Source organism: Rutilus rutilus (assembly GCF_951802725.1).
Source record: "Rutilus rutilus genome assembly, chromosome: 8".
NCBI lineage: Eukaryota > Metazoa > Chordata > Actinopteri > Cypriniformes > Leuciscidae > Rutilus > Rutilus rutilus.
The window spans coordinates 14652775-14672279 of NC_140222.1; the positions used below are offsets into that span (position 1 = coordinate 14652775).

At 35.3% G+C, this 19505-nt stretch overlaps 1 protein-coding gene across 2 annotated transcripts; it reads left to right on the top strand.

Annotated features, from left to right (window-relative positions):
• The first annotated feature begins 16797 nt into the window (after nt 1-16797).
• Nucleotides 16798-19490, top strand: LOC311295163 (SLAM family member 9-like). Of its 2 annotated transcripts, none has more exons than XM_084416396.1 (6): nt 16798-16867; nt 17238-17552; nt 17763-18074; nt 18176-18304; nt 18377-18465; nt 18935-19490. In XM_084416396.1, exons 1-6 carry the CDS (start codon nt 16822-16824, stop codon nt 18983-18985), a joined length of 942 nt encoding a protein of 313 aa, XP_084272522.1. In that variant the 5' UTR covers nt 16798-16821; the 3' UTR covers nt 18986-19490. The 2 variants fall into 2 exon arrangements, with proteins under 2 accessions (XP_084272522.1, XP_084272523.1); XM_084416397.1 differs by having other exon boundaries at nt 16801-16867; nt 18393-18465.
• The last annotated feature ends 15 nt before the right edge of the window (nt 19491-19505 follow it).

Genomic DNA, 19505 nt, shown 5'->3' on the forward strand with positions numbered 1-19505 from the left:
CACCTATTTTCTTTAAAACGCTTAATGTATAATTAAATGCATTGCATTCTTTACCACTGAAGCTTTTTCTTTATTATAAGGGTGTATTATTCCATTAAAAAAGGACTGTTTATAAGGTGACAATCCGTTATACATCTTGAAGATTTTTGTATTGTATTGTATCTTCTGTTATAAAGACGAAGATTGACATTTCGTTAATTAAACAAAATAAGAACACGATGTTGTAAAAAATAAACAACTTAGGCTATGTTCTGTTAGATGTGTTTTGACTACTTTTTGTTTAATTATATCTCTAGGTAATGAAGATATAGCCTATTAACAAAAATAAATCTTATTAGGCCTATATAATATATCATATAAAAAAAAAAAACTTGTATATAAAATATAAAAACCCTCCAATAAGAAAATTGTACAGGATTCTAATTAGAATTTCTATCATATTTTGGAACCATTCCTATAGGATTTCCAATAGGAATTGTCTTATAGGACTATACATAAATATAAAAAAAGCCTAAAATTTAAAGCCTATATAAAATATATTTTCAAAAAGGGCCTCATTGATTAATTTTTCATGATTGGGGGCAGCTACTATTTGCTTAAGCTTTTTGAACGTGTGATAAAGGCGCGATAGGCTGTCAATTTCATGTGGATAAAGGCATATTTTGTACATGTCCTTATAAGGGCAGAAAATATGTCGTTTTAACGATATAACATCTCGTTATTAGGCTACGAGAAAAAGATGTCGTTTAAACGACATAACATCTCGTTATTACGAGAAAAGATGTCGTTAAAACGACATAAGATCTCGTTATTATGACATAATTGGGGGAAAAAAATAATATGTGGCAGCAATGCGTCACCGTAGAATCACGACATGGAGGCGTCGGCGAGTGAACTGGAGTTCGTCTCATAAATGAACCGAAACTCAGCATATAATGCACATTCACATTCACAGTGTATATAGACACATTTAGACGCATTCATAATCATTACTTTTACGAACGAGCGGAGCGGAATATTCAGAAATGCGCTATATATCCACTCACGAGCTCTGATCGGAACAAACCCGAACCTCACTGTCTGCTAAACTTGCGCAGAAACATCAAAACATAACCAGCTTTTTAAAATGTTTTTTAAACACTATTTTAGCACAAATTATGAGCTTATTGGCGATTTTTTTTTTGTATAATTATTGACAAAATTAGAATATGGTCAAAGTTTTTTGTTGTTTTTTTGTGAAAGTTTTGGGTGGGCCTGTTGGAAAGTGGGGCCGTGCCTGAGCTACAGGACATCGCCTTTCAAAACATAACCTGCGCGAAAGAGAGAAAAAAAAATGAATGCGTCATTGTACCCAGCACTTCTGAAAATGCACTTCCGAATGCGTCGATCTCTGTCCCCAGCACATTTCAAACCAAACTGACGCCCATATATATATAAATATATATATATATATATATGCTATATATTATATGCTTTAATTAAATGTTAAAACAGTGTTAAAATCACCCTGCTTTATTGAAATGTTACACTAATTAAGTTGTTTACAGAAGAGAACATGCATTTCGCAAGTTTTATTTGCACATTTAAAAACTTAGATACCATTTCAACTAGCTAGTTTGTATGTTGGCAAACTATCATGGAGTTAAAGCATTCTTTCGAGCTATGAACTGCGTACATGTGACGTAATATGGGGCGGGGCAATGCGAATCTCCAAACTCCCTCTGAGTCCGTTTCGTCTGATGCCTTTATGTCTGATGCCTTTTAGTCTGAGTCCGTTTTGTCTGATGCCTTTTAGTCTGAGTCCGTTTCGTCTGATGCCTTTTAGTCTGAGTCCGTTTCGTCTGATGCCTTTTAGTCTGAGTCCTTTTCGTCCGATGCCTTTTAGTCTGATGCCTTTATGTCTGATTCCTTTTTGTCTGAGGCTGTTTCGTCTGATGCCTAATTGTACGAGACCTGACACCTGACATTGTTTTTCCTGAGACCTGAAGCTTTTCAGTCTGAGGCGCGATGCCGTTTTGTCCAATGACTGAAGCCTTTTAGTCTGAGGCATGATGCCTTGTCTTCATATGTCTGAGGTCTGAGGATGTCCTAAAATGTACACCGTACTACGTGACTCTAGTAAACCAATACACACCCCAATACGGGGCTTCACTAGAAATTGTGTCGCTTGTGTGACACGCGCATCGAAGCTTCAGTGTCAAATGTAACATCACTACTGGATTGTTTATTGATTCCTGATTCTTGCTGCCTGCCTCGACCCTTGCCTGTTCACCTGGTTTGTCTCTGCCTAGCTTCCTTTGCCCTGTCTGCTGTGTTTGACCCTGCCTGTCTTGACTACTCTCTAATAAAGCTGCAAATGGATCCCACTGTCTCTGCCTCATCACAACAGTTTGACAACAGCTTTCATTATATAGATACAGTATTTCATTATTTTACATTAAAGTAATGTGAAATAAAAACTTTATGCATATAAAGAATACAGTTGACAAAATTTCATACATACTAACTCAAATAAGTTCTGAGTAATATTAATTAACTATTAATTAACTACATGTAACTACTATAGAGTTATGGTTAGTGTTTTGGTTAGGGTCAGTTACTAATTTACTGTTATTACTATGTAGTGGGTAAATATGTCACCTTAAAACAAAGTGTTACCATTTTGTTTACTTTAATAAATAAAGTATAATTTTCTAAAACAAACAAACCAAAAAAATAGTAACTTTTACAAACTAAAATTTTGATTGGCAGTGTTAAATATGATCAATGTGAATCTATTGCTTTTCTCCCTCGATTTATCTCATATCTATAAGCAATTTACAGCAGGACAGGAAGAGGCTCTTCACATACAAACTAAACACACACATACACACACAATGTCCGTTCTCTCATGCATTTAATGTACTAAATGTAACTAAACTTGTAAACACTTAATGTAACTAAACTTGTAAACACTTAATGTAACTAAACTTGAGAACTGAATATTTACACACAACCTAAGTCACTAAATCAACTCTCTTTCAAAAGTATGTTAATTGATAAAAATAAAGAATGTTTTCACCCATTAAGGACAGTTAAAGTCTTATAAGGGTCAGATGAACTATAACATTATATCATATGAGCGAGTAAAACTAAGATGGTCAAACTCTGTTGTGGGCCGGTGGGAGGATTCACACATACAGTTTATAGTTTTTCAGTAATATATATTTTAAATCAGACACAACTACTGAAGAAAATGTTTCACACATGTGTTTTGTTCTGTTTGAGCTGCTGGAGTCTGATCGGTAAGTTATAAAAACAATTCATGGCTCTTTTTTTTTTTTTCATTTCGGAGCAATAAAGTGGCTGCTACTGTTCAAATTAGACTTCTATCTGCTGATATGTAACAAATTAATCATCATTGTGAAGTTTACTTGCTTGGAATTCATTCTATGTTAAGAATTTTAAATTGAAATGACCAGAAGGTTATGATAATAAAATGTCAAAAGTCATGGAAAATAACAGACATTTCTAGTGAATGTAAATGTCTCTGTTTTTGCTATCAGAAAAGCCGAAATCTTCCATTGAGTCATTTTTAAATTTCAGGCTATTTTTTAATTCCAAAAAAAATTAAAAAAAATTTAAATATTCTAAACTTCTACAAAAGTCATGGAAATGAATTAGTCAAAATGTGCAAGTGTCATTAATTTAAAAAAATCTGCAATAAATATCATTTATTTTCACTGATATTTTCACAAATATCACTGATTTTTCTTTACAGCAGATCATTTTAGCAGATAAAGATTAAGGATGTGTTGCACCAATACAGATTTTAAACACAACCTACAACTTCTTTGTCTAATTCTTCTGGTCAGGTATGACAAATATTTAACTTTATGCCAAAAGTATGAAGCCAAAATGACTTTAATGATGAGTAATTGATTTCAGCACTCCTTGAACATGCAGCGACTTAAGCGCGTAACCTACTATTGTTGCACATTAATGTTTTTCCCTTTTTTTTTGGAAACGCACAGAAAAAAAAAAAAATGTTACTGTTTTTATTTTTTCCTTTGATTTGTTGTCTCATTCGTTTCTTTGCTAGATTTTCTCATGTCTGCTCATGCAAGGTGGCGTTAGTCCACTCCCTGTATAATATGTTTGTTTGTTTTTTTTTCTCTCACAAATGTATGACTTTTGGAAGTGCAATTTGATTACCATGCAGTTTTAATAAAGCTGAATTAGCTAACCAATTTTTTTAAATGTCTAATTGTCATTTTTACTCTTCAAAGTGTACACTTGCAGGTCTTGATTATAATGAGTTTACTGTTAGGCCCATAACCCAGCCAATATTTGTATGTGGGGCCCATATAGGTATGAAATGGGCTGAAAAATGTAGGATTGTCCGCGGGTTCTATGATGGCCCCATGTTAAATGCCCAGGTGAATTTCAAGTAGGATTGCACTTGGTAGGAGGGACCCAAGTGGGCAACATGCACAAGACCCATCTCTGTCCCAGCTTAAATAATAAGGATAAACAGTATTTAAAAAAGTATATAATTATCTAACATATGACTATTTAAAAATGAATCACAAAACATAACATGCTAAATGGAGGATATATCTAGCATTAAAAATTGTACTGTCAGAACGTCGTCTCTCAGTTGCTGAATGTCCCTCAACAACATTGCTACAGCAATAAAAAACAATTCTACATTGTTACAATTTTGCGAGCATGTAGACAGCGACGTTGCCATAGCAGAAATGCAACGTGCCACAGACGTTGCCACAACGTAAATGTCTTTGCTGGGTAAACTCTGCCTCTGTTCATAACCACTCCTTAAAGGGATAGTTCACCCAAAAATGAAAATTCTGTCATTTACTCTCCCTGAAGTTGTTTCAAACCTGTATGACTTTCTTTCTTCTGCTATACACAAAAGAAGATATTTTAAAGAAGGTTGGTAATTAAACAGTTGCTGGTCCCCATTGACATCCATAGTATTTTTTTTTTCCTATGGAAGTCAATGGGGTCCATCAGTCGTTTGGTTACCGACTTTCTTCAAAATATCTTCTTTTGTGTTCAGCAGAAGAAAGAAAGTCATACAGGTTTGAAACAACTTGAGGGAGAGTAAATGATGACAGAATTTTCATTTTTGGGTGACCTATCCCTTTAAGCCCGAGCTAGGGTGTGTTTCCTGTACAACGGCGTAACTCGCCACTTCATTACCGCCACTTCATTATTTGTCATACTTGACCAGAAGAATTAGACAAGGAAGTTGTAGGTTGTGTTTGAATAATTACGTATGTTATTTAGCTGAGGTAAATTAAACGCAATTCTCACGTATGGATTGCTTAATGAAGAATGAGAGACGGCCCAATGGTCAGTTGAAATTTAAAAGGCTGATTATCGCGCTTCAGGGCAGTGACGAGTACATATGTTGTCCAGTGGTTGTCCAGACACCCTAGGCACAACCTTAAGCAATGGCCCTGAACGGTGGTTCAATGTCAACACTGTCACAATGCTGTAATAACTAACCTTCAACACACAACGTAGTTATAGCAACCTTTTGGCCATGTTGTTAAAACGTTGTTAGAAGGTTGGGTACGTTGTGTCAACGTTCTGTGTTTGCTGGGAAGTAGCCTAGGCTAAACAACAAAAATGCCCCTATCAAAAATAGCCCCTAGCAAACGGTTCCTATCATGTTTGTTTTGCGATCACGGTTTCCATTGTTTTCTGATAAAACTTCTTGAACTTGCTTCTGGCACCAACAGTGGAAACGCAGCAGATTTTGGGCCCGGTGCTACAGGTCCGAGGCTTTTAGCCCGGCACGGCCCGTTTCTCACACTGACCCGACAGTGGAAATGCGGCTATTGAGTCCACATGTCATGCAAACTAGAAACTCTGCTTCTAACCACAGCTGTCGTTCACCACACAACTTAACGATGCTGTTTGCGAATGTTCGTTATAACTATGTTTTCTGGAAACACCAACTCGTTGAACTATGCTGATAACAGATCTTGCGAGTTGTGACCATAGTTGGCTAACAATGCTTTTGGTAAATGCACCCCAGCCCAATAGGAGGTAGGCCTACAGCTGACTCACCTATTACCTCGACAGTTTTAAAACCAAAACATTTTACATTTTAAAACCTTTATTTGAATATGACAACATTTTTATTTTAAGACCTTTTTTTGAATTCTACAATATTTCTATGATTAGAATAACATTATTTTTTTACAGTGTATATTGTTTGAGTAAAATTTACAAACAGTGAAATGTATTGAAACAGAGTATTGCAAAGTAAACTTCAAATGAGTAAGTATAAATTACTCCACAAACTCTAACTGGCCAAGTTAAATTTACTTATGCTCTTTGTTCATTTTACCTAACTTAGTTAATTCCATACATGTCACATTTACTTAAAAAAATAGGAGTGCAAAACCTTGCAAAAGAAAAAAGTAAATTTTACTTTTTTTTGTTTTGTTTTAGTGAAGAACCTTGATCCCTGGCACACTACACAAACAGGAACTCGAGACACATGAACATTTGACCTCACTTGATTACTACTATAATTCTTGCCGTAAATGGTAACGTTTGATCTTTGCCCATGGGACACCCGGTTGCTACTTCCTGATATTATGTGTATAAATATTACCCCTCTTCACTCAATAGATATGAGAATATAACTGTATTGCACAGGCTCTCGCTCTTCACAAAACCTGTTGAAGGCAACAATTTGAAAACCAAGGTGAGAACAGAAACCTTCTGAATAAGTTCAACCTGAAGTATTTTTGAGCTTTGTCTTTAAATGCATTGAGAATCGCAGTGTGCAGCGTATGAGTGCATGCAGACATTTAACTTTTCCTGCTTATTCATTTGAATTTGAATTTGAATTTGAATTTATTTTATTTGATCAGGGACAATGCACAAACAACATTAGTCTAAAAAAGAAGAGATGTCATGTGCCAGGTTATAGCAAAAAAATGCTAATTTCCACCTGCAGTCCCTGGACAGGTTGATATTATACTTACAAAAATTCATAAAATATATACAGAATAATACATAGAAGCATTACTTCACTCACATCATAAAAACACTATGCACTTAAGAAATCTATCACTCATTTTCTCACAGTTTACATCATTCATATCACAGTCATTCAGTGCGTACAGATTTGCTTTGATAATAACCATTGTTTGGTTCATCATGGCAATGCTGAAAAGTTGTCTGTTTCTTTTCATTATCTTCTCCATGGGGAATACAGAAGGTAACCAAGACATTTATTTTGTAAAAACCTAAGCATTTTAGAAATATTAAATATTCTATTGAGTAATAATTCCATGATTATTAAGGAGTTTACAATGTATAAAGTACACATATTTTCAGCACATAATCACACAAACATAAAATAAGCTATATTGTTATGAAACTGCTCCGAGACACAAGGGTTAAGATCCAAACGCAGCTTTATTCCAGAGGCGTAATCCAGTGTACAGGCAAAAGGTCAAAACACAGGTAGGCAGTCCAAACAAACCAACAAAGAAACAAACAAAACAGGCAGGGACCAGAGGCAAAAGAGTAATCCAGGGAACAGGGCAAGAAATCCAAATAAACCAAAAGACAAGAAACCAGGGAAAACGCTCAGAAATGCAGTGTAACACTTAAACAAGACTTCACGGTGAGTGAATGAATGAACATGGTATAAATAGACTGAGACTAACAGGATGATGAGACACAGGTGAATGCAATCAGTGAATGAGGTACAGGTGAATGTGATCAGTGATAAGTGATGATGAGTCCGGGCAGTGAGTTATGGGAAATGTAGTTTGTGAGTGATAATAGTCTTATGTGGAGTGCCCTCTGGTGGCTCTCAAGGGCACTCCAGCTGGTGACCGTTACATACATAAATAAAAAATAAAAACAAATTCTTTGCAGTGAATATTACAAGAGATGTTAATGGCCTGGATGGACTGGATGTTGATTTAGCCCGAAAATGCCCCGCTACATGGATCAAATTTGAACTCCGATGCTACAAGTACTTTTCTCATCCAGCTAAATGGATCACAGCAGAGGTAATGTGTACAACAAGATGATTTGTTAAACTTAATATTAGGTGTCTTTAACTACATCTTAAAAGACAGATGTAAAGACATGTATATACACAATAAGTGCATTGTATCAAATTATTAATTTAAACTGATACAAATTATTCTTTGGTGAAGTAAATACTACAGAAAAAAACAAATGTAATTTCTACATGGAAAAGCTAGTTCAGGCAAGAATAATAAAAAAACATCTAATTAAAGTATATATAAGTACATAAAATTCAAGCTTGTGGAAATGAAACCGTTGATATCAATGATATAAAATTAAGTAAAACCTACTCAACTTTTATAATACTGGTGTTCCCATCATGCACTGGGGCATGAATAATTAATAAGGTTTATTTTTCACTGTTTTCCAACTGTATTTACTCCGTTTTATCATTGCTTTTGTTGTTAGGTTTAAAACTTGCCATTTTGTGATATCTGGATAATTTTTCCACGCAAAATAACACAGTCATACTCAAAAACGATCTATCGAATGTTACCGTCATTGTGTACCAAGTATTGAGGTCTCTGTGTTCCTGTAGTTTGTTACTTTTATTTACTTAGATAAAGTATGGAATTGATACAATATTTATTGTATTATTTATTTAGATATTTCTAAGTAAAGCATACACTTTAAATGTGTGGTTTAATTCAGTGTTATTTTGTTGAGTAAAAAGTTAATTTTGTTAAATTTACTGAAGTTAGTTAAGTAGATTTTACTTTATTCTACACTGAAAAACAATGATTCATTGAATTTACTAAAAAAAATTATCGTAAGTGGTTGCACACAATTGATTTTAGCTAAATTTAAACAAATGCATTAAGTTGAACTAACATTTATTTAGTTCAACTTAATGCATTTGTTTAAATGTAGCTAAAATCAATTGTGTGCAACCACTTACGATAATTTTTTTTAGTAAATTCAACTATCATTTTTTTCAGTGTATATGTGAAACTAAATAAATAAAATATTATTAAGTAATATTTACTTAATTACTTCAATTAAATGTCAAATGAATGTGACGTTCAATAGTAAGTAGATTTTACTTGATAACAGGCAAGTTGTACAGAGCAGTAGCAGTAAAATTGACTTAACTTTACTTGTTAGTGCAATTTTTTACGAGGATTTTATCAAGTAAATCCTACAAGTTCTTGGAATGGTACCAACTTTTTTTTCTACAAAATAAATAGTACAGAAATTGTGACTGAGCAAATAATCAATTAGAGCAGACTTTGTTTGCAAATGTCTAAAATGTTGTCACTTTTGCTTTATGCTACAAAACATTTGATTTTGTATATTGACAATAAAAAAACATTCTGTCTCTTTAGAGAAACTGTCAAAGTCTTGGAGCGAACCTCGCATCTGTGCGTAATAAACTGGAAAATGATTTCCTGCTGTCTGTTGCCTTCTTCAACAGAAACTTGGATTGGTGCTCATGATGGTGTAGTAAGTTCAGATGTGTGTCCTACACTCTAAAAGAACACTGGGTTAAAAACAACCCAAGGGCTGGGTAAATAAAGGACAGAACTCATGCTGGGTTCATTTTACAGCTAATTGGGTTGTTTATTTAACCCAGCATAATGGGTTGATTAAGCCATCAGAGTTGATTCTTTTTTATTATTATTTCTTTCCTTCATACATGAATGAACGTCTACGGATTACCTTAAATCCTATAAACGTTTTTAAAACACTCAATACATGCTTGCATGATAATTTCCTCAATTTTCAATCATATTTTACAGTACAATATATTTAATACATATTGACAACATTTAAGATCGTTTAAGAAATATTAGAAGTAAAAATGAAACATTTATAAGTAATTCAAGTGTAATCGACAAGTCTCTGTTTTCCCGTTTCCACCGTAAACGGCGCTGGATCTCGAACAGGTGTTGTGCCGAATTTCGACCCCACCAAATTATTTCCCCCTAGCATTGGTAGGTTTAGGATTAGTTGTGGGGGAGGGGTTGGGATTAGGGGTGAGGATTAGGGCTGGGGTTAGGATTAGGCAATCAGGTACTAGGCTTGTTCGACTTCATGCAGCTCTGCGCAGACCGATCAGCGGCTGACTTAAAGCAGTGCATGCTGGTTAGAAATTTTGTCCGACTTGATACAGCGCCGACACCACGTGACTGTGACGTATGCCATCAAAGTACCGCGAGAGCAATTCGAGAGTAGCCGGAGAACTCAGCCAGCGCAGCTTCTCAAAAGCGGCTGCACGAGGGCTGATGACGACACAGCTGTTCCACGATTGGCCGGATTCACTGCATGACAACGATCACGTGTGTTTCGTGTTTATTCGAACACCTTTAGTTCCTCTAAAGCTCTCAAATCAGTTTATTATAACAGTAAACACTCTTTTCATGTAGTTGTCATGTTATATTGTGTCATGTTTATCAAATTAAAACTGATTAAAAAACGTAGACTCCACTTCATTGATAGTAGCTTATGTTGAACTTTATTCTTGTTCAAACAGACGCTGTATAAAGCAGTACATAAAATATTGAATGTAAATGTCTCTGAAACATCTGCATATTATTTTGGCAAACATTGCATTTATTTCACTGCAGCTGTGGTAAAGTATGCAAACACCACGTGAGCGGTCACTACGGGAACCAGAAAGTGTCCGACTTCACGTCTCCATTTGCAGCTCCTCCCCGCCTGCACGCGGCTACTCTCGCCGATCGGTTACATCCAGCCGCAGCCGATGTCGAACACACCTACTACTGACTTCAACGAGGGCGGTGATAATTTGGCAGGGGGTCTAAATTTGTGTCATGTTCAGCGGGAGAACTTTAGACCGCCACCCTGCGTTTCACTCGTATCTGATTTATGCTTTAAAGGTATAGCGGAGGATTTTCTTTTTCCGGGTGGATCATCAAGACTATTGGTCCTCCTAAGTGTCAATCATTCTGGTGATATGTTTACGTAAGGCCGTCATACGTGCTCGTGCACACGATTCACATGATGGCGTGCGCTCAAAACACAGGTTGGGGTTCCCACTGATGCCTCAGTCGCGAAGTTTCTTGACAGGTAAAGTTTGGCATGCTATTTGGAGAAATCCATTTAAAATCAATGCTAGTAAAAGTTAATGTAAGCTATGATTAGCTCGTGCATGCTCTCTCATGCACACGTTTAATAGGCGTTCCCTCTCGGGAGCAGGTAGAGTGTTGCGCATGTGGATTTTTTCAAAAAGTGGAGAGGGCGGTTCTTTTCTAAAATTCGGGAAAATCCTCTGCTATACCTTTAACTGACTACATAACGTCCATAAACAATCAGTGCACAGTTCTGAGAACATATTTTAATATCATACGTATTTATGTTCTGTATATTTTGGAATACAATTTTATGCAAGGCATCAGACGTTTCCATCAGGCGAAAAGACAGACACGAATCATGTGACACTATCGCGCCCCTGTATGTTGCTTTGCATAAAATGTAAACAATATACAGCACAATAACAAATTTAAAGATAAAATGAAATGTACACAAACCTGTATTTTACAGAAGACATAGGCCTACACCATTTATGGCAAAAGCCTGGGATAAATAACACACTCCCTGATTTGTCTGACCCAAGCTCTGGGTAGCACAAAAAAACTACCAACATACTGAAAAAATAACCCAACATTTTTTTTTCTTTTTTTTTTTCTGAGTGTACTAAAAGTTCAGCTTCAAACAGTACAGGCAAAGTTTCTAATGAAGATGGTTTGACTTCAAATCTGACCTTAATTGGCTTCTTCCTGAAGTCTGACAACTGTAGTGCACTTTTTGAATTCACTCTCTTCACTCTTTAGGATGGACTTGTGGAGTGATGGAACTCTTTTTCTGTATACCCACTGGTGCGCTGGAGAACCTAACAATTCAAATCCTCCTGATAACTGTTTGGAGATCAACTATTCCTGTAAGAATGCAGTCTGTTTTTTAATACTTTCAATTATAATTTACAATCCTACAATTTTACATCATACAGTAACATGAAATCACTTAATTTGGAGTTCACAAAGTGCCTTAAATTAAATATTCCATTTCATTTTGATTCTAACACCACTATAATGATCAGAATAATTTATTTTATTATTTCACCAGCTGACCGTTGCTGGAACGACAGGGGCTGTACAGTCTCAAGGCCCTATATTTGTGTTAAGGACCTGTGAGACCGTCATGCTGCTCCACAGTTACTTTGATTGAACTACATTTACAACATTTTTCCAACATTATATTTTCAAAAATGTTATTCTGAAATCAAATATCTTCTAAACTTTAATCTCTTTTTTCAACATCTTCTCTGAAACATTCCTCAAATTAAGAAAAGCATTGAAAAAGCAAATTGCGCATTGTGGATAATAATGTATGTCAAAATATAAGTATATTGTGTTGCAAGGTTTGAGGAAATAGTTATTAAAAGGGCATTAAATGATGTCATCATCAGGGACGGGGTTTAAGCATGCTGTAATGCACACATGCTTCATCATTGGCAAAGAAGACATTTGCATGTTTGTTTCCTGGATTATAAGCAAATATAGAGCTCATCCAGGACCCTTTTTGTATTCTGTCTTATAAAATATAGCATTATTTTGGTGTGACACCTGTCACGGTTCATAGATTCATTGTTTCCTTCGTGTCTCGTGTAACTGTTGTTTTGTGTGTCTGGGTGTGTGAGAGTGGGCGTTACCGCTCATTTCGCTTGATCAGCGATCCAGCTGATCTCATTCAGCGCTCCAGCTGCAACTCATTCATGCACCTTTAAAACCTCACCGCACTTTTCTCTCATTGTCAGAACGTTGTTTGATGTCTCCCGCGCGTGTTCGTGTCTCTTGTTCACTTGGATTTGGTCTTCACTTGGGTCGTCACGTCTGCATCACTTCACTTCACGGACACTTCGCTGACCATCCAGTCCCTGTGTCATCAGCTGCTCATCCACTACCGGACTTCAATTTCTATCATCATAAATAAACATTCTGAGTTTTACTTGCAACATTGCTTCTGTCTTTTGTGACCATGACTGTAGCAGCCCTTCAACTTGGAATAAACAGGCTTGGGAGTGTTTCCATACGGGTGTACTTTAATTCAGACGAGTGTGCAAAGCACCAACACCGTGAAAACTTAAAAGAAAAATAACAAAGGCAATTTAGCCAGATATGGAATAATCCTTTGACAAATGCACTTTAGCAAGCTAACATCACATTGATAACAGCATAGCAGGCAACAGCCATCATGAAATGAATCTCATTACCATTTACATGAACGTATGAAATGAATTAATATGAAATAGTACATTACAATGAACCACATACCTCGCTCCGCATATCAAAGGGTGCTAGAAAGTGGTGATCCAGGGAAGGCTGCCGCCATTAACTTAACTTGGACGTTGGAGAGCTAGCTAGCAACTTCATAAATTATTCTCAAATTATTACTGCCAAACAAATCAAGCACAGAGTAGTATAACACTTCAAAGAACACTTTAGTTGAAGGTTACAGTAATATTTTCCAATCTCTGACTCTAAACATGCATCGTCTTGTAACGGGCCTTCTCGTGACTTCTTGTGTTTTTATTTAACGAGCGTGAGCGTGAGCGTGAGCGTGGAGAAATTAGTCCCCCCTGCAGATAGCATGATGTCAAAATAAAAGTCACATGAAATAAAAGTATGAAACAGAATAGTCATAATAAAACACTGCTAGTGGTCATCTACAATGACAACACCTCTGCAAACAAATCAGAGATTAAGTGAACTGTTTGAACGAGTCAAACTGAATCACAAACCATTTCAGACCATTTTCTAAACCTGTTTAATTAGTGATTCACTCACTATTCTGGCATTGCTAATTCTGATTCTAAACAGCTGAAAGAAAACACAAAGGAATATTCTCGGGTCGAAAGTAATCTACAATATCAGAAAATGATTTATCAGCAATATTTTACTGGGGCACAGTGTGTATTTCAAAAAGGGTCCAGCGATGCCAACAGATCTATATGGTATCGCAAAATTTTAAAACAATTAAAATCATTTTAATTCAGCGATCTGCATCAAAGGCAGCAAATTGGTTTTGGTTTAGGCCTATTTTTAGATTAAACTAGTTTTAATAACATACTTCATTTTATTTGTAAATTGGTCATCAGTTAATTTTACACTTGCACAATTATTTCGCCAATTTATTATCTTCGAGATATGTGTGATTTCAGTGAGCAAAAAAAGCATATACATGCATGACCTTAGCTAAGCTTAGCTAGTTTATTTTCAACTCTAGCTTAATTTTGCAGAACTATTTTAAAGAAGCTTCAAATAATATTTTATTTCACACTGACAAATACAAAATGATACATTTTAAGAACAAATGCATGACTTACTGTTGCATTATTTATTATGGCATCATGCAGAAGTTCATATGTATAAACATTGTTTCATTAGGGTAATAGTGGTTTTTAAAACAGTGAAGTTTTTCCAGAAACAAACTTTTTTACAACCACTAGCAGTGTAGCATGACAAATGCCAGCCACCTGAATCATAATGCTGAGACGTATCACTCTTTATTAAAAATATAATGGACTCAAAGAAACAAGACATAATTTGACCACTAGAGGGATGAGTCATAATTCCACAGGATAAATGTGCTATTTGCTTTGTTAAACATTTACTATTGCTTATTATTCCTTATATTATGGTTATTAATAATGTTCACCACTTGAAAAAGCAAGAAAAACAGATGCATTGCTAAACCATAAAGCAACTGACCATCATAATCATATTTCTCCACAAAATGTGTACTATAAAGCCATAATTTGAGATCTTCAAAGAGTGTAGGATTATTTTTGTCATTTCTTTTTTTTTAAAGACAGTGGTGTCAGATACCACATTACCATTTTACAGTAGTAACAATCACTAAAATAACTTACTATTCGCTGTTTGTTTCACTATTGATTGTTTTTTTAAGTATTGTTTATACCTTGGCTGTACACGTAGCCTCATTGCGGTGCATTATGAGACTTAATGACTGCACTCAATAATATCCACTCTACAAATACCTTTCTCCAGAAATACTGGTAAGGGTATGGGGCGAGTCAATGTCTTTTTTATTATCGTGCTTCGAGCAGATGGAAGTTTTACTTACTCAAACATGTCCTGAGGGCAGAAAGAAAAATTTCAAATGCAATATAAAATCACCATGGGAACAAGAAACTAATGCTCCCAGAACGTTCTGAGAACTAAACATTGGGCTATATGAATGAGAAATCCAAAATGTGCATGTATGAGTATTTACTTTATCATAAATGAGCTTCCAATAAACAAAATACTACACTTGGAAGATATAGTGTATTGAGTTTTCTAACGACAATTACAACTATCAATTAAGTCAATCCGGTAAAATATATCATAATAGAATGAAGTTATAGATTTCACTTGTAACCTTGATGTAAAGTAAGAATATATTAGTGCAATGCAAATAAAGTCAACTTTAAAGGCGCACACATACAAGTGTAGCGCAGACTAAAAGACGAGCAAATAAAAAAATACAAACTACACAATAGAAGCGTAACTATCCTAATCTAATATGGCCAACTCTTGTTTCCAGTCAAAGTCATGCTGAAAAGGGCTGGGCCAAAAAATATATAGATTTTTAAACTTTTTTTTATTAATATTATTTTAAAAATGTGGTCGATTCTATATATTCTCAAAAACCATGAATATTTTTTTTTTTACTTTTTTTTTTTTTTTTTTGCTAACATTGAACATAATATCTCTGATTGATGTTAATCTTAGTCTTCTCCACTAGATGTCATCCTCATATTTACCTTGAGTGACAGCATGAAAGACGTTCCAGACGGTTGAAGAAACCATCACTGTCAAGCCTTGCTAATATAAGCATTGAAGCACAAGACACGAAAAACACAACACATATCCGAAGCGCACACACAAATATGTGCTTCTCAATCATTGTGTTTTAATCTTTCTCTCTGTCCTGGATTACTGTGTCTGCATTAAAGAGTAATTGGTGTTATTTCTGTTTAAAGTGTAGAGGCAGTTTGGTTCAAGCTAGTGGTGTTTTATTTAGGGTTTTAGATCTGTGAAGTGTATCAATGATTCACGATAGGTAATCCTTTTTGGACATCTGACCTGTGACATTTTGATGCTTTTTGATGGATTCATTTTACTTCAATCTGTTCTGTGCAGAGGGCATCAACTGTGAGGTTCATAATAGCAGAGGGAAAAACTACAGAGTAATCACACATGCACTAAAAGCCTTTTGCACAAGATGTCTGTCCATCCAGCAGATCACACCATGTTTCTGAGGAAATCAGACCACAGGTTTCAGTTTGACTCAGACATCGAGCTGTTAGTGTCTCACCTCAGACCAGCAATGAGAGATGGGAGATGATTTAACCTGTTTTATCATTCACTACAACTAAATGATTGTGGAACATTTAGTCCATAATCTTTATTTTAACATGATATTTAGGAAGATTTACACAATATTACACTCTATACTTTCACATACTCAGCACAGTCAGACAACTACCATTATATTTATCAGTGTTAAGTGATAAAAAAAAATCATGTTTTTGCTAATAAGAACATGTAAAGTCTTAATAAGAGCACACATTTTTTTTTTTATTATATGTAATAATATATAAATATGCAGTGCATGTGTGTGTGCATTAGAAGGGTTAAACAGTGTCGTGGGAGGATTCACACCAGCTTGACTGTTTCCAGCGGATATAGTCTTATTACATCAGACACTGAACTACTGAAGAAAATGTTTCATGTGCTTATTTTGTTCTGTTTGTGCAGGAGTTGTCTTGGTAAGTTATAAAAACATTTTTACAGCTTAATATTTTTTTTTCTGAACATTATAAACTGCTGTTGTTCAAATTAGGGATTTGCATTTGCTTTTCTTCCCAGATTTACTGAGATTTACTTTATAGTCTGTTTTAATGTCCCACACACACAACTATGAACTGATTGAAAGTAATTAGCAGAGTGAAACTTGTTTTACAAATTTCAATACAAGTTTATTTTGCTCTACAGGAGATAGTGTATAGATCATGCTCATCTGTCTGTTCCTGTTTAACCTTTTGTGTGTCTGCTGTTCTTCATTTCACATTTAAATTTAAAAAAACTGATTTCAGGGTTTCAAAACCAACAAGAATGAAAACTTGTTTTGTTCTCCAGGTGTGTTTGGTGATTCAGTGTCAGTGATGGAGGGAGATTCTGTTACTCTAAACACTGATCTTACTGAAATACGTGAAGATGAAGATATATGGTGGACATTTAGACATGAAAAGTCTGTCTTAGCTAAAACAAGTAGAGTAATTTCCTGCACATATGATGATGTTCCTGATGGGAGATTCAGAGACAGACTGAAGCTGGACGATCAAACTGGATCTCTGACCATCACAAACACCACAACTGAACATACTGGAGTTTATGAACTAGATATAAGTGGAGTAAAATCGTCATCAAAATTATTTAATGTTTCAGTCTATGGTGAGTAGAGATCATTTGTCCAAATGTTCACATATTCTCGTTTTTTATTTTACTTGAACTATTAAGATTGTAAATATATGTAAGATCTCAGTGTGTGAGATGATAAACACACTAACTGTTATTATACTAAACATTCACTCAGCACATTATACCAAGCATTTTTTATATTAAGTTCATCCAGATTCCATTTTATTCCCTCATGTTTTCCAGCTCGTCTGCCTGTTCCTGTCATCATCAGTAACTCTTCACTATGTTCTTCATCATCATCATCATCATCATCATCATCATCAAATTGTTCATTGGTGTGTTCATCAGTGTTGAATGTGAGTGATGCGACTCTCTCCTGGTACGCAGGAATCAGTGTATTGTCCAGCATCAGTGTGTGTGATCTCAGCATCAGTCTCTCTCTACCTCTGGAGGTGGAATATCAGGATAAAAACACCTACAGCTGTGTGCTGAACAATCCCATCAGCAACCAGACCACACATCTGGACATCAACACACTCTGTCACACATGTGCAGGTACCACAGCACTGATGATATATGTGTGTGTTTACTGACCTGATCTCTGTCTTCTGTTGTAGATCAGACTGATGCGTTCACTTCTTTCTTTATCATTACAGCACCAGACACACTCTCTCCTTCAGTTCCTCCAGTCTCAGTGTATCTGATAGTGTTGATCTCTGCTGGATCTCTGATGATTGTTGCTGCAGTCGGGATCTTCTGGATCTGCAAGAAAACTGATCGAGAAGGCAAGTGTTAACTACTGCTTATAAGACTTATAAGATGTTTTGTTTTTGATGGAAATTTTTATTTTGTTATAGTTGTTGACGATGAAAGAGTTCCGAATAGAGATAATGAAGAGATCACTTATGCTAATCCAACATTCTACAAACGAAATGCACAGAAACGGGTGAGTTAATTTTTATTGCAATGTTTTTTTTTGTGCTTTGTATGATCTGACACACACACAATATACATATTAACAAAGACACTGGAGTTTTTAGTCTTCTGCTCTGATGGGTTCAGTAGATCAGTGGTTCTCAAGTGGTAAGTCTGTTCTGATTTGGATGCAAATAATACAGTTTGCATAGCATTAGGGAAATAAATAGATTTTTAAAATGGAAGAGGATGTTGTTGATATCAGTAGTTTGTCTGTCCAATCAAACTGCATAGTATAATTGGCAATTTCATTGGTGCAATATATACAATATATTGGCACAGTGTTCATTTTAGCTTTGTAAATCTCACTTCTGCTACTGTTAATGCATCTGAATCTGAACTATGCATTTAACAAAATAATAATAATTTATATTTAATTAAATTACTTTTTAATTAGAAAATGTCATTCTATTTTTGTATCTTGTGATGTTCTTTTACAGACTGCTAGAGAGGAGAATCACACAGAGTATGCGGTTGTCTGCATAAGATGATGAAACTCATTTGGCATTTGGATTTAGTATGTGAACTCTGATCTTCATAAGCATTGGACAAGTTTTGGGATTGTTGAAAATAAAATCTAAAAATGAACATAGGCTACGTGATATTATGTAAAAACCAGCTCAGTTTGAGAGTCTTAAGTAAAAACCTGTTGTGGTCTGGTTCCCTTCAATATAGACATGTGGTTTGATCTGTTGCTTAAACAAACAGTATGTGCATAAGAGTGCCGGCCTATTATTGAACTTTTGTGGTTGATGTGCATTTGAGAGGGGATGACAGAGGTGTGACAACAGTGTTGAAGGGCTTTTTCCATTTCTGCTAATGTGAAACTCAGTTTACTTACTGCCATGCAATAGTGTTTCCATCCATCATGATCTCTGACAGATAATGCATTCTCTCAAATCAAACTGTGATTTAATTTGAAACCTTACTGTATGAATGTGCAAATGTCATGTATTTTTTGTAAGTGAAAACTAAAATGTAATATGTGTGCAAGTACATATGCTTACTCGC

Bases quoted from the DNA above. Each gene is read 5' to 3' on its own strand.
- LOC311295163 (XM_084416396.1), top strand. From the start codon at position 16,822: ATGTTTCATGTGCTTATTTTGTTCTGTTTGTGCAGGAGTTGTCTTG. The intron at 17,553-17,762 runs GTGAGTAGAGAT...CATGTTTTCCAG, and splicing joins ATTTAATGTTTCAGTCTATG to CTCGTCTGCCTGTTCCTGTC. The intron at 18,466-18,934 runs GTGAGTTAATTT...GTTCTTTTACAG, and splicing joins AACGAAATGCACAGAAACGG to ACTGCTAGAGAGGAGAATCA.